The following is a 15858-nucleotide window of genomic DNA, read 5'->3' on the forward strand; positions in this document are numbered from 1 at the left end:
ATTAATTTTTTATTTTTTATTTTTTTTTTGAGATGGAGTCTCACTCTGTCACCCAGGCTAGAGTGCAGTAGCGCGATCTCAGCTCACTGCAACCTTTTCCTCCTGGGTTCAAGCGATTCTCCTGCCTCAGCCTTCCGAGTAGCAGGGACTACAGGCACCTGTCACCATGCTCGGCTAATCTTTGTTATTTTCAGTAGAGACAGGGTTTCACCATGTTGGCCAGGCTGGTCTCGAAGTCCTGGCCTCAGGTGATCTGCTCGCCTTGGCCTCCCAAGGTGCTGGGATTATAGGCGTGAGCCACCACGCCCAGCCTAATCTATTAATGTTATTTCAGGATAATAGAAGGAACAATACATAAGGTTATAAAGGAAAACTGGGTCAGAGGGGGTCACGAAACAGTCACAGAATTTACCTACACTTACAGAAAGCTGTAGTTTGCCCTCAGAGGGCTGAATGAAGACGCTTGCTGAATTCCAAACTAAATTTACCTTCGGTTTATTTATTTTAAACACTGATCATCTAAGCGTTTCTGTTACTCCAATTCAGGGGACACAATTCCCAGATTCAGAGCTTTCTGATATAACATCAGAGTAAGCAGGCCTATCTGTCAGAAAAAGAGTGATCTGCTGAACCCGCAGCTGATTTCTATGCACGTTAAAGCAGCACAGAACTTCTGTCTCCTGCTCCCACAGTGCTCAGTCATCGTAACAGGCCTAAGACATCCTCCAAGCATTTCAAATGTTGTCACTGGTCTGTCTCCTCCAACAGAATGACCAGACCCCACTACATACAGCACAGAGTGGATGGTTAAGAATGCCTCCCAACAGTGGACTTTCCAGCTGAGTGCCATGAACTGGCCCTACTGGGAGCCCTGGCCGCACATGGCCCGGTATCCATACTGAGCAGAGAGGCACGACAGCACCTGCCCTCTTTTCTCTCTGGAACTTCTTTTCCCCAGCGTGGGATCTTGAGCCTTCCAGAAACACTGTGCTGAGGATTCAGCTGGGTGGGGGGTCACGCTTTTATTTCCATACATATACAAATAATGGAGTGTTGGAGCACCTAGAAATGGAGCTTAAGCCTGAAAACCTTTTGCAAAAAGAGGGCCACCCATAATGAGAACCTTAGTAAGTCTTTTTGAATGGTAAAATAACATTTCCAAGAGGTTTTGAAATTTGCTAAATTGTTACTTCATTATCTAATAATAACCACAACCACACTTAATTTATAATGAAGACATTGCAACATGTCTGGCTATGGAACCAATTTAAGGACTAGAACTCAGTAGGAGCCACACAGCATGACAAGCATATCCCACAAGATGGAATGGTGTCAAAGAACTTGCCAAAGAAAATCACATTTAGAAAGCAACTGCTATTTTGAATGCCTTTAGCTGGACTGCATGTTTGTCCCTATAATATGCTGTCCATGAAAGGAATATTAATATGCAGCAGAAATTTTACAAGCCCTCACAAAAAATGGAAAATGAAAATGCTTTAACGGTGGCCAAACCTCAGGTTACTGGGAGTCTCAGGACAGGGTGATGGGCGGGCACCCTGGGCTGTGGGGCATTATGAACCTACTTCGGGGTCTGTTGCACTTCTGCCCACCAGCGGTAGTCGGTGTGGTTGACAAGCAGCAGGATTTGACACCAGAGCAGCACCAGGGCCGGGTGGGTGGTGATCATGGAACGAGCCCGCAAGTTCAAGCTGTCCAGGGTGTAGAAACTGCCGCCACAGCCATCACTGCGGAACAGTCTAGTGGCAGCTGCTGTGATTCTCCGGAACATTCCTAGAAACAAAGTTAGGAAGGAGAAATGTCTTTGCTTTCATCTCAGTCCAGTGCCACATGGCTACGTGAAGATTTTACATAAAAATGAAACAGGCTGAGTCGTTTCCCATATTTACATATTCAAAGCACCTGGCATTTAGAAAATTCTGATTTTTCTAAGCAAAAACAGATACCCCTTTTTTTTTTTTTGAGATGGAGTTTCACTCTTGTTGCCCAGGTTGGAGGGCAGTGGCGCAATCTCGGCTCACTGCAACCTCTGCCTTCCGGTTTCAAGCTATTCTCCTGCCTCAGCCTTCCACGTAGCTAGGATTACAGGCGCCTGCCACCATGCCCAGCTAATTTTTGTATTTTTAGTATAGAGGGGGTTTCACCATGTTGGCCAGGCTGGTCTTGAACTCCTGACCTCGTGATCCACCGCCTCAGCCTCCCAAAGTGCTGGGATTAAGGCGTGAGCCACCGTGCCTGGCCAATATCCCACTTATTTAATGGATTGGTCAAGAAAGCTAGCATTCCTCCTCTCTCACTGTTGACCTCTGCACTGGTTGGCAATGCCAAGCCCTCCAGGAGCTCCAAGCCAAGAGCTGCGAAAGTCTGAACATAGCTCCTGGAGAAGGAGTCAGGGAACACTTGGTGCCTCGAATCACTGCACTCGGGCAGCAGCAGGGCCCCCACAGGACTGAGCCACAGCTACACAGGCAGGAACAGCACTTGGCACCTGCCAAACTGAACAGCTCCTGGGCTTGCTAAAAACTGAGGGACAGAAATGCTGTAAGAGGCCAGGTGAGAAAGCAGGACCCCCCTGCAGTCCAGGCTCTGTGTGCTCTCTGCAGGCTCCTGACACCTGACAGCCAAGTGGCCTCTGTGCCCAGCCATGAAGCATCCTGGGCCTAGGCAGGCCAAGCGGTCAGCCTCCCCACACACAATGCTGGCACCTCAGCGACACAGTTAGATTCTACCCGCAAGTTTCTCCACAGCGTCCTTCTCAGGGCTCCAGGAATCATGACTTCATTCTATCCTCTCCTTTGGATAAACAAGGTCAAAGGCACAGAGACATGCACAGGCTGCAAAGCACAGCAGGGAGAGGCAGCAAGACTTGGGAAACAGAGAAAGGCCCAGCTGGCCAAGGTCGCCCTCTCCCCCAGATCTGGGCTGCCTGGCATCACTGTTGGGGTCAAAATTTTATTTCTGATTTACATTTCAGGCCGGGTGTGGTAGCTCATGCCTATAATCCCAGCACTTTAGGAGGCCAAGGTAGGCGGATCACTTGAGGTCAGGAGTTGAAGGCCAGCCTGGCCAACATGGTAAAACCCTGTCTCCACTAAAAATACAAAAATTGGCTGGGTGTGGTGGCAAGTGCCTGTAATCCCAGGTACTTGGGAGGCTGAGGCACAAGAATTGCTTGAACCCAGGAGGCAGGGGCTGCAGTGGGCCAAGATCGTGCCACTGCACTCCAGCCTGGGCAAGGGAGAGAGACTACATCTCAAAAAAAAAAAAAATTCAACACATCCCCATAGTGAGAGGGTCCTAAAACAGGCAAAAACAGAGTATAGGCTTTTTAGGGATCCACAATGCCTTAAACTACAACCTGAGACCAAGGAAGCAAGCTAACAAAAGCAGCACACTCGGAGAATACAGACAAGGTCACAAAGAGGAGTTCTAATGCCTTGTCTCTGGCTCCTCCAGGTTTCCTGGGATTTCTCTACACTTGCTTCCTGGTCAGCATTGTCCCCTCCAGCTCATTCTGCACTGGCCTCATCCTTCTGTGGGACCCTCTGTTCCTGCATGGGCCCCTTGAGTGAAGAGGCATGCGCTGCCTTCAAGGAAGATGCAGCCAGGCCACAGAGCCCATGCAGGGACAGACCTGGCATGTGGGAGGTTTGAACAGGTAATAGAAACCCACAATCCGAGCTGTGTTCTAGGTGGCTGAGTATCAACACAGGCTCTGAATCAGACTGCCTGGTTCAGATCGCGGCTCTACTATTTACTACCTGGGTGACCTTGGATGCACCTTAGCTGGGGCCTCAGCTTCCTCAGGTGTAAGATGGAATTAAGAGCAGTATCTGTTCGCAGGGCTGCAATAAGGAGCAAACAGGAGAACCCAGGTAAAGGGCTCAGCACTGCACAAGGCACGGAGGAAGTACTCAGCCCGTGGGGCGGCGGCTGCTGGAGCCTATTAGGGAAGTTCAGGTGGAAGATGAGATGGACTCTGAGGGCCACCTCCCAGTAGATGGAAAGGAAGAGGTAAGGTTAGGGTTCCCGGGGTAGTGGGAGGAGGAACGGACAATGATGCTGGGATTCTGAACATCCCTAATGATCTAATTAATAAGAAGAGGCCCTGGAGAGTGACAGTGGTGCTAGTTCAATCTTAAGCGCAAGTCTGAGGTACTGGCAGGAAAAGTCCCGTGTTGAGAAGCTGGATGCCAAGACTACAAGGACCAGCAAGAGAAAGTTGTCCATGAGAGCAACAGCCAAGGTCACAAAGGGGATGGACCTACCAAGGCCGAGGAGAGAGGCAGAGACACAGAGAAAACAGTAACGAGAGACCATGGACAGCAACTCGAGGAACACAATCAATTAAGTGGCTGGACAGAGAAGACCCTGCAAGCTACTGAGTGACAAGAGGGCAGCTCCACAGAATCAAGCTGGAGGGCCCAGGATGAGAGGGACCTAGAAAGAAAGAACACAGGCAGCCTCTGCAAAGGGCTTTTTAGTAAAGAGGGCAAGAGGCAAGCTGCCATGGCTTGAGAAATAAGAGGGAAACAAACCAGCAGGGGCAATGAGAATGGAGTGGACACAGACAGAGGGACCCCTCATGAAGGAAGCAGGAGAGCACAGGAAGTGCTGGTTTGTTTTTAATTTAAGGCTGGCTTAGTGCGGCTATAAGTGCAAAAGAGCAGCTACAGGCAGGAAAGGAAAGATAAGACATACATGTTTCGCTACAGTGAAGTATGCAATGGATTTTTTTTTTTTTAGACAGGGTCTCACTCTGTTGCCCAGACTGGAGTACGGTGCCATGATCACAGCCCACTGTAGCTTTGGCCTCTGGGGCTCAATCAATCCCCCTGTCTCAGGCTCCTGAGTAGCTGGGAGTATAGGTGTGCACCACCATGCCCAGCTAATTTTTGTATTTTCTATAGAAACAGGATTTCAACATGTTGCTCAGGCTAATCTCAAACTCCTGGGCTGAAGCAATCTGCCCGCCTTGGCTTCCCAAAGTGCACAGGATTACAGGTGTGAGCCAACACACCTGGCCTGCAATGGATATTTTAAAATAAGCATCAAAGGCAAAATTCCAGAGAATCCAGAAGGATGTGGCATGAGGAAGCAGACATAAGAAGGGCCAGGAAGCCGGCAGGAGGATGAGGCTGAACTTGGGGACAGGACAGAAGGTCCCCTGTTCCCCTGGGATGTTACGAGGAACCCAGGGTCCCTTCCAGGTGGAGGGAGGAAGAACTGGACAGAGGCTCATGAGAAGGATTCATCACTCTCTCTGCAGAGAGCAAGGCAGACATCTGCTGAGCATGGTGTGGGCATATTGGAATAGCAAAAGCTTTAGAAGGCACTCTCGGTGGCTCATTCTGAAGCCACCACTAATCCCATGGTGACACCCGCCTGGTCCCCTCCTTCCAAGGGATTCCCTGACTTTCCTCATCCTGGAATTGCCTGTTTTTATCCTCACAGAAAACACATCAGAGACCACAGTGCTGCTGGGAAGCAGCAGGACGACGTCTCTCAGTCCCCTTGTACAGGGTGGGGCTGTGACCCATCACCACCAGAGAACACCAGCAAAGGCATGCATGTCACTTGTCCAAGGCCACAATTCTTCTTTACCTTCCTTCTCCTTGTCCCCAACCAGACACAGAGGATGTGAAGGCCCAGAGAAGAGAACCAAAAGAAGGAAAGAAGCCTGGGTCCCCGAATTCCCACATGGAGGAAAACCATCCACGAACTAGGAACACCCTCAATACACTGTCATAAAACCAAGAAACCACGGTGTGAAGCCATGGAAATGTTGGCTTATTTGTTACAGTAGCTACCGTTACCTAACAAAGACAACAGTGGCATTGAGAATGTGGCTGAGATGAGAAGATGCTTCTCGGTGAAACCTCCCTTCCTAGGGTCCCGGGTAGTGATGAGCAGCAGTCTGAGATAGAAAGAAGGCAGAGCCTGTGGATCACAAGGGTGGCACAGGGGAGCCAAACGGACTCGGGGGAAGAGAAAGGGACCAAGTGCCCAGAGACCACGATGGCAGTGCAGGAAAGGAGGCGGGCAGGAAGGTGGATGCAGGCTGCACCCAGAGAAACAGCTACAGCTGCACACAGCAGCTCCGCAAGCCCTGTTTTTGTGAGCTAAACAAAGAAATATTAAAAGGAACAATGGAAGCAGGAATTGGAAATAAAAAATGCTGTTTTCAAAACAGGCAGGACGTGGGACCCCAATCCCACCATCGAGAGCTCCTTGAGCAGAAACCTCTCTGGGCTGGGCTTGTTCAGCTATGACATGGAGAAAACCATCTCTTCTCCACGCCACACAGTTGACTGGGGCCCATGGCGGGTATTCTGCAAGTGCCAGCAGCTACACTCACCACTATTGACCCAAGAAGTGACCTGATGAGAGAAAGATGGATGGGCAAGAAAGAATGCTTGGGTTTTCATTCTTGGTTTTGGCACAGGATCTTTTAGAACTTAAGCACAAGGGGGAAATACTTCGCAGAGCTGTTCTAAGAATTAACTGGGATAATTAAAATTAAACCTACCACATACCCATGAGAAAATTCCATTGCTCCCAGCATTATAATTGTTAGTAGCCCTGTCCTTTCCCCAAGCATGAACTTGAATCAGTGTCAACTTTATTACTACAGAAAGGACCACTTTCTCTCTCTTCCAGTATTCCTGCTTTGCCCCATAAAGTGGAACCACAGATGCTTTGGAAAGGACAGGGAAGAGCTGTTGTGCAGCCATCCCCTCTGCCACAGAGGAAGGGGTGAGCATGCCTCTGTGAGGGTCATGGCACGTCTCCACCACCCACGACCAGGACTCAGGGTGGAAGGGGCAGCAGCTCCTGCCACCCTGACTGGGTATAGTCTGGATGGCAGGCAGGGAAGGGCACAAGATGTGTCCTTGAAAATCACGGTGAGCAAAGCTGGAAGACCGTGTTGAGGCTACAAGGCCAGACAGCTCTAATTCAGCCACATGGACAACAAACAAAGCTGATGCTTCCACCTCCTGGGCCTCTGGTGCCACCATCTGTTTCTAAACCAGTCTATCTTGGACCAAAAGAGAGGGATGCTGGTCACCCCAAATGTTGTAAACAGGAGGACAGCTATCTTTCTTGGCTATTCTGCTTATCCTAGATGGAATCTGAAATAGGCAAACAACTTTGGGATGAATACCCTCCTCCCCCAACAAGAGGAAAAGCAGGAAATGAAAAGTCAAGGGTGCCATTCTGACTAGTTCCTGAACCAGGTATTATTTAAGAAGTAACCACGCCTAAAATGGACAAATTTAAAGGTCTTCATTTTCAGTGTATGGGTGGAATTCATAGCCTTTGTTTAAGCAGTACGTGAATACACATTACCAATTTTACATGCTAAATACACTTACGTATATAAAAACACAAGATGAATTATTTCAACTCTTATCTTGAAACCAATCAAATATAGTAATTCTGCCACCTAGTGTCTTTCAAATAAATGCAGTCAAAGGAAACAAGAAGACAGAAATACACATTTATATATACACACACACAACTTACTCGCAAATGTTGGGCCAATTAAATAAGGTCAAAAGATACCAGCAGGAAACCCACGTGCCCTCTCCAAGCCCTCCACTCCCTCCAGTAAAGCTGCTTCTCAACAGACCTGCACTGTCTCATACAGGAGCCACTATCCACACAGAGCTGTTTAAATTTAAGTTAATTAAAATTAAATAAAATTATAAATTAAGCTATCCAATCAGATCAGCCACATTTCAGGTACGGAACACCACACGTGGCTAAAAGCAACTAAATTAGACAGTGCAGACATCCTGTCTCTGCTGGAAGTCCTATTGGACAACATCTCAACAGTAAAAATATTTTGCCTCAATTTTGAGATGTAAGGAGAGGAAATCAGTGCAATAAGACAGTGACCACATTTGAGCTGCACAGAGATCGCTGAGACATGTAGGACACAGAACACACCACCCTTATCCCACAAAGGCAAGACTAGTCCTTAGAAATGAGGCTGTCTCCTCCTGGCATCAAATCCAAACCAATTGGTGGCAAAATATTAAAATGACCAACATACTAAAATTGACCTATCATTCATTAACAAGCCATATTTTCTCAACTTTAAACTCATTACCGTGGTCAGTGAAGCATAATCCGAAGATCTTTAAAAAGAAACAAGAAAATTCTTTCAATAATAGCAAGTAAGGCTCAAAAACTAGAGTCCATTATCAAAATTAAATTTTAGCCATGGCCTGTGCAGAGGGTGACAGCCGCTGAATGCAGTGGCCATGAAGAGGTCCCCTTCTCCAGGACTCTGTGGCGCCGTGCGGCCAGGCCCCACCTGCCTCCTGCCTGCCTGTACTCTCAGCTGCTCTCTCAGGTGCCGGAACACTTCTCTGCAAAAAGCTAGCTACCTCTCTCCCTCAGAAATCCTGCCTCTGCCTGCCCACCCATTTCGTCTGTCACTGCACTACTGTTCTCCTTCACAGGAAATATCAAGACTTGTGATACCGACGCACTGACTGTAAGTAAGTTCCATGCAGACAAGAGCCAGGATGCTCAACTGAACCTGGCATACCCAGAGCCTGCTAGCATGGAGGCGGGCCACGCAAGAGTATCCTCAAATGGACCAAGGATGAAAATGCTATCTTTTACTCTAAGGTATGTATGCAAAATGTGTACAAAAATCCAGTAACAGAAAGGAGCTTCGATCACAAAAGCACCCTGCCCCATCCCTTTTTAAGGCAATTACTTGTTATCATTTCTGTTTTCAGTTCTGGTAGTTACCTCCAAAATTCTAACTGCTGCGCTGCTATCCCTTGCAGCAGACCACCAGTTAATGCATGTGCTCCTCTCCCTTACTCCCAGAGACCAACCCCACCTCCTCAGCAATGGAATGCTGTCCAGTCTCCCATTTGGCCCAGGTGGACCAGAGCATTCAGGGGTTTATGGTCACCCATATGACTCGTGCAAGGCCAATCACATGCCTACTTGAGGGGCTGAGAACACAGCCTGCTAGAGGTCATCTTCTGTCATGTGAAAAGAGCCCACCAGAGAACAAAACTAAGACAGGAAGCAGAGATGAGACTGGACACGGTGGCTGACACCTATAACCTCAGCATTTTGGGAGGCAGAGGCAGGAGGATCGCCTGAAGCTAAGAGTTGAAGACCCGCCTGGGCAACACAGCTAGACTTCCATTTCTACAAAAAAATTTTAAAACCTATCCAGGCATGGTGGTGCATGCCTATTGTTTCAGCTACTTAGAAGGCTGAGGCAGGAAGAACTCTAGAACCCAGGAGTTCGAGGCTAGAGTGAGCCTTGCACTGCACTTCACGCCACTGCACTTCAGCCTGGCGACAAAGTGAGATCCTATCTTTAAAACAAAATTTAAAAATTATATAAATGAAAAGAAGAAAGCAGAGCTGAGACGCATAAATATACAATGCAGACCACAGAATTACAACACTAGATGCAATCCTACCAACTACCCTTGCCTGCACTTTCTAGGAGCTCAAACCAACACATTCTTTCTCTTACTCCAGTTTAAATTGGGGTTTTATCCCTGCAACTGAAAGACTGTTGAATATAATCACATCATAATTTGTCATGATTTATAGACTTCAGACAACTTTAGACATTACCCATTAACTCTACCGTAATAAAGATGAGATTTAGCTCATTTATACTACCTCCTAACAATCTGAGTTACATGTTTAGTTCTACTTGGATACCTCTGAAGCCTCTATATTTTGGTCTGTCAACTTCAGGTGATGTAATCATATAACCCCAACAATGCTAGGTGAAGATTTTAGTGCTTTTTCCATTCCCCACCTCCATCTCTACCATCTACTTGCCAAATTAACTTGGTTAGTTTTCCTTTTATATTCATCAGAACCGAAGATATTTTCATTCTGTTCTGAAACCATAATTAAGTCAGTAAGTCTTCAGTGTTTCAGTCACACATTGATTCCAAAAATGAAAGCTCGGGCTGGGCATGGTGGCTCACGCCTGTAATCCCAGCACTTTGGGAGGCCGAGGCAGGCGGATCACCTGAGGTCAGGAGTTCAAGACCAGCCTCAACATGGAGAAACCCTGTCTCTACTAAAAATACAAAAATTAGCCGGGCGTGGTGGTGCATGTCCATAATCCCAGCTACTCGGGAGGCTGAGGCAGGAGAATTGCTTGAACCTGGGAGGCAGAGGTTGCAGTGAGGCGAGATCGCACCATTGCACTACAGCCTGGGCAACAAAAGCGAAACTCTGTCTCAAAAAAAAAAAAAAAAAGAAACCTCAAGCAGTATTTACATTATGACTATCTGACTATCTGAATCTAGTTCCCAAGAGAGCCAAGGATCCTAGAAGGATGGCATCTCTTTCTATAGGTCTTTGATCGTGACCCCTAAGCTGCTTAAAGGAGAACCTTTTTAATATCAAGGGCTTCCAACAGATCAACTGCTGAAAAATCAAGCCACATTTTGGTTTGCCTCACATTTGGACCATGAGGCAAATGTGCTGGTTGCTTTTCCTAGAGATTAGAATTGCCTTTCTTTTTTCTTGTTGAGAGAAGAAAGATGTGCCTATCCCCTAGAGCTAGTCTTCTAGCTATTTACTCATTTATTTAAAGCAAAGCATTCTCATTACAAACGATCGTTCTTCTTGGAAAACACACTCTCCTAATGTGGACTGGTTGCTTTCCATGCTTGCTGCACAGCTGGCATCTTGTGACTTTCTTGGGTTCACTGTCCTTGTCATTTTCTTTCTCTAGAGACATGGTCTCGATCTCGCCCAGGCTGGAGTGCAGTGGCACGATCGTGGCTCACTACAGCTTGACCTCCTGGGGCTCAGGCTCATGCCACTACTCCTGGCTAATTTTTCTATTTTTTTTATTTTTGTGGAGATGGGGGTCTCTTGCTATGTTGTCCAGGCTGGTCTTAAGCTCAAGCAATCATCCCGCCTCAGCCTCCCAAAGTGCTGGGATTTCAGGTGTGAGCTACCATGCCCAACCTTCACTGTCCTTGATCATATGTAAAAGTAACAAAAACATCTTGGCCCTCTTTAACACAGGAGGAAGCTCTCGGGTTTACTTTTTTTTTTTTTTAATAAGAGGCAGGGTATCATTCTGTAGCCCAGGCTGGAGTGCAGTAATAGCACCCTGCAGCCTGGAACTCCTGAGCTCAAGAGATCCTCCCAACTCAGCCTCCCAAGTAGCTGGGACTACAGGCATGTGCCCACCATACCTAGCTAGTTTTTTATTATTTTGGAGAGATAGGGGTCTCGCTATGTTGCTCAGGCTGGTCTCAAGCTCCTGGCCTCAAGTGATCCTTCCACCTTGACCTCCCAAAGTGTTGGGATTACAGGCGTAAGCCACTGTGATTGGCCCATCTAAACCATTTTTGGGTCTTGTCTTGTTTTGTTTTGTTTTTTGAGGCAGGGTCTTACTCTATAGCCGAGGCTGGAGTGCAGTGGCATGAACACACCTCACTAGAGCCTTGACCTCCTGGGCTCAAGCGATCCTCCAGCCTCAGTCTCCTGAGTAGCTGGGACCACAGGCACACCACTGTCCCTGGCTAGTTTGTTTGTACAGATGGTGTCTCACCATGTTGCTGAGGCTGGTCTCAAACTCCTTGCTCAAGCAATCCTCCCGCCTTGGCCTCTCAAAGTGCTTGGATTACGGCATGAGCCATTATACCTGGCTCCTCCTAACTATTTTTCACTGTACAGTTCAGTAGCATTAAATACATTCATAATGTTATACAACCATCACCACCATTCATTTCTACAATAACTCTTTTCATCTTGTAAAAACAACTCCCCCTCCCCTGCAGCCCCTGGCAACCACCATTCTATTTTCTGTATCTATGAATTAACTACTCTAGGTCCCTCATATAAGTGGAACCACATAGTATTTGTCCTTTTGTGACTGGCTTATTTCATTTACCATAATGTCCTTAAGGGTCATCCATGTTGTAGCATGTGTCAGAATGTCCTTTTTTTTAAGGCTGAATAATATTCCACTGTAAGTATACACCAGAGTTTGCTTATTCATTCATCCATCGATGGTCACTTCAGTTGCTTCCACATTTTAGCTATTGTGAGTAATGCTGCTATGAACGCTGGCATGCAAATATCTTTTCACCACCCTGCTTTCCATTCTTTTGGGTATATACCCAAGAGTGGAACGGCTGGGTCACATGGTATCAGGTTTACTCTTACAGCAACAAACATTTTCAACTAGCACACTGGGCAAGGCAGAATTTCTACCGGGCAGCACAGCTCCTACACTCTGGGTGTATAGTGAAGAATGGGGAACGAGATACTCCAGGAGGACTAATGTGATTCACCTACCAGACTTGAAGATGTGGATCAGACACATTAGCAACGTGCCTAGTTCTTGGCAATAGAAAGTATGTTGCTGCTCACTCATTTCCACCTTCAGCTGTTTTGTAACAATGTCTTCTAAAAGAATACCAACCAGTTGTAATAGAAACCTTCCAAGAAACAAAAAAGATGACAGTGAATTAGGTGACTACTATAAAGCACTTATGCCAAGTATATATGAAAATATATATGGTAAATATAAAGTAAAAATATAGGTAAAGTACATTAAACCGTTAAAGTGAAATGCATAACACCATCGCCTTGGATACAGTCACTTCGTCTCTCTGTGTATCACCTTCCTCACTGAGGATGAAATGGCAGGTAGTATTTTTTTAAGCTTTGTAAACTACATTGTTAACAAATACAAGCTGATCATCTGTCACAGGAATTTAATGTATCATCAATTTTAGCCAGCTGCTTCAATGCAACAGAGGGAAAGCCACGGGCTGCCTGCTGAACCTGCAAACAAAACAGTGCCCAGCAGGCTTACGGGCTTATCTCCATCGACAACACAGGGCATCTCCACTGATGACAAACCAAGTGAAGGCTGCATGAAGTCACGGCCACTTAGCAGAAGCAGTACATTTGCAGAAGCAGCTCTAACTCAGTGAATGCTCGGAATCCAGCAAAGGTGGAGAGGGACACATCTAGGCAGCAAGCATTTACGAGTGCCTCATCACTGTCCTCGGGCAGCTTCCAAACAATTTATGAGGGAAGACAGGATTCAATACTATGGGTATTTATTGCAGGCAGGCTGCCTTGCAGGGAGAAGTCTTGTATTACTGACAGCGTGTAAAACTGCCAGCACATGGTGAGAATCTAAGACTCACTTTTACTGGCTTCTCTTGGGTTTCAACTTCCCTGACGGCAGTGCGCCCCTACTGCCTGCCCCCAGGACAGCCACCCCACTGCCCTGCCCTGCCTGAGGCGAGCCACTGCTGTAGCATCTCTACTGAGGACAAGAGACAGAACGTGACAAAACCTCAAGACAGGTATGAACCAAGAGCCACAGATAACACAGGACGGATTAGAAAATTACACTGATACAGACTTCTTTAACCAACTCAGAACTGAAGTGAGACCAGGTGTTATTTCAGACTTACTGATCACGAAACATCACGTGACTTCCCAAAAGGCATGGGTTAGTTATAGGCTAAGATAGAAAGCATACCTTGAAAATGTTTCTTCTGGCAAATTCTTCATTTGTTTCCCTTCACTGTGTTCTTCTAGCACTGAATTACTGTCCCCATCTCTTAACCTATTAATTACTGGACAGGAGATTAAATACGGAGAGAAGGAGAGCTCCTGAATACGAGAAAGAACAATATCTTCAGTTGACTGGGAAATCAGAACCCTCAAAATGGCCAGAATTCCCGATATCCACAGCTGAACAGTGCTCACGGATGCCTAAAATAAACAAAATACGTAAGTCATAGCTGAAGAAAAAAGGAAGATTAAATTTCCCCCAATTGCCAATTTTGTGAAAGAAAATAACTCCTATTTTACTATCCTACCAATAAATCTCTCTATCACTGAGTCCCAAAGTGTGCTCCCAGAAAAGCAGGCATTAGTATCACCTGGGAATTTGTTAAAAATGCAAACTCTTGGCTCGGTGCAGGAGCCACCTGTAATCCCGGCACTTTGGGAGGCCGAGGCGGGCGGATCACAAGGTCAGGAGATCGCGACCATCCTGGCCAACACGGTGAAACCCCGTCTCTACTAAAAATACAAAAAATTAGCTGGGCACAGTGGCATGCACCGGTAGTTCCAGCTACTCGGGAGGCTGAGGCAGGAAAATTGCTTGAACCCGGGAGGCGGAAGTTGCAGTGAGCTGAGATCATGCCACTGTACTCCAGCCTGGGTGACAGAGCAAGGCTCCATCTCCAAAAAAAAATAAAAAGGCCGGGTGCGGCGGCTCACGCCTGTGATCCCAGCACTTTGGGAGGTCGAGATGGGCGGATCACAAAGTCAGGAGATCAAGACCATCCTGGCTAACATGGTGAAACCCCGTCTCTACTAAAAATACAAAAAAATTAGCCGGGCGTGGTGGCGGGCGCCTGTAGTCCCAGCTACTCGGGAGGTTGAGGCAGGAGAATGGCGTGAACCTGGAAGGCAGAGCTTGCAGTGAGCCGAGATCACGCCACTGCACTCCAGCCTGGGCGACAGAGAGAGCGTCCGTTCCGCACCACCCCACGACCAAAAAAAAAAAAAGAAAAAAGCAAACTCTCAAGAAGCTCCACCCAAACTGACTGACTCAGACATTCTGGGGGTGGTCCCAATAATCAGAGCTTGAACAAGCCCTCCAGATTCATCTGCTGAGCCAGGTGAGAGACTCACCATTGTGTTTGGAGTGACGAACATACTCCGTAAAAGCATGTCCACCGGACGGAGGGAGGAAGGGGCCAAAATCTCAAATAATGTATTTAACACTCCAAGAGCTTCATGAGAGTCAATGTGCATCTGTGGAATTAGACACCACAAACATTTCTACGTAAGCCAAAAGACAAGTCAGCTTCCTATACGCCAGCTATGTAACTCAAGGGCAAATTATCATAATCATCTCATCGTCACCTTCTCTCATTTAAAAGCATTTTAAATTCAGTGGTTAACCAAGCAAACATTTTTACAACAACACTGTATCAGCTACATTTTTCCCATAACAGAAATCTTGTCATTTAGATTTTTATTACATAAATAATAAATGCTTTCTGTAAAAGACTCAAATATACAAAAGTGTGAAAAAAAATCAACTAGCACTGCAGCACCCTGACACAATCATTACCAACATTTTGGGGACCAGTCTTCCAAGCGTCCCTTTGTATACACATACATGGGATGGTGTGCACACTTTTTATGTTTTTTCTTTTTCTGCACTCCATCCCTCCCCCAACAGTTGTAACAAATGCTAAGTGGTATATATCCCTTTCTTAATCTCCCCCATGTTCCTGTAGCCATATCCTTGCCCCCTCACACACAGAGATTTTGTTTTAGTTGTTTTGAAAAATCATAAATGTCTCTGCTTTTCTCACTTAACCCAGTGCAATGGAGAACTCCCAAGGCAACTGGCTGAACTTCCTTCCTTCCTTCCTCCCTCCCCTTCCTCCCTTCCACTTCTTCCATTTATTTCCTTCCCTCCTTCCTCCCTCCCTCCCTCTCTCTGCTTTCTCTCTGTCTCTTTCTAACAGTCTCACTCTGTGCCCCAGGAGTGCAGTGGCACACGAATGGGCTCAAGTGATCCTCCCACCTCAGCCTCCTGAGTTAGCTAGGACTACAGGCGCATACCACCACACCCAGCTAGTTTTTGTTATTTCTAGTAGAGACAGGGTTTCACCATGTTGCCCAGGCTGGTCTCAAACTCCTGAGCTCAAGCAATCTGCCTGCCTTGGCCTCCCAAAGTGCTGGGATTACAGGCATGAGCCACCACACCTGGCCAGAACATTTTTAATCATGCAAAATAGCCCAAGCTAAAATAGTCTAAGC

The 15858-nt window shown here is 46.8% G+C and overlaps 1 protein-coding gene across 2 annotated transcripts in view; it reads right to left on the minus strand.

Moving 5' to 3' along the window:
- Positions 1-15858, minus strand: part of HTT (huntingtin) — a 165784-nt gene that overhangs the window by 41917 nt on the left and 108009 nt on the right. For both annotated transcript variants that reach the window (XM_032136037.2, XM_058430291.1), the window contains exons 38-41: positions 14716-14838; positions 13550-13785; positions 12346-12488; positions 1584-1791 (exon numbers count right to left, since the gene is read on the minus strand). In XM_032136037.2, coding sequence (XP_031991928.1) covers positions 1584-1791; positions 12346-12488; positions 13550-13785; positions 14716-14838 — 710 coding nt within the window. The remainder of the gene's footprint in view (positions 1-1583; positions 1792-12345; positions 12489-13549; positions 13786-14715; positions 14839-15858) is intronic.

The sequence above is a fragment of the Hylobates moloch genome, unplaced genomic scaffold (assembly GCF_009828535.3).
Source record: "Hylobates moloch isolate HMO894 unplaced genomic scaffold, HMol_V3 SCAFFOLD_17, whole genome shotgun sequence".
Taxonomy (NCBI): domain Eukaryota; kingdom Metazoa; phylum Chordata; class Mammalia; order Primates; family Hylobatidae; genus Hylobates; species Hylobates moloch.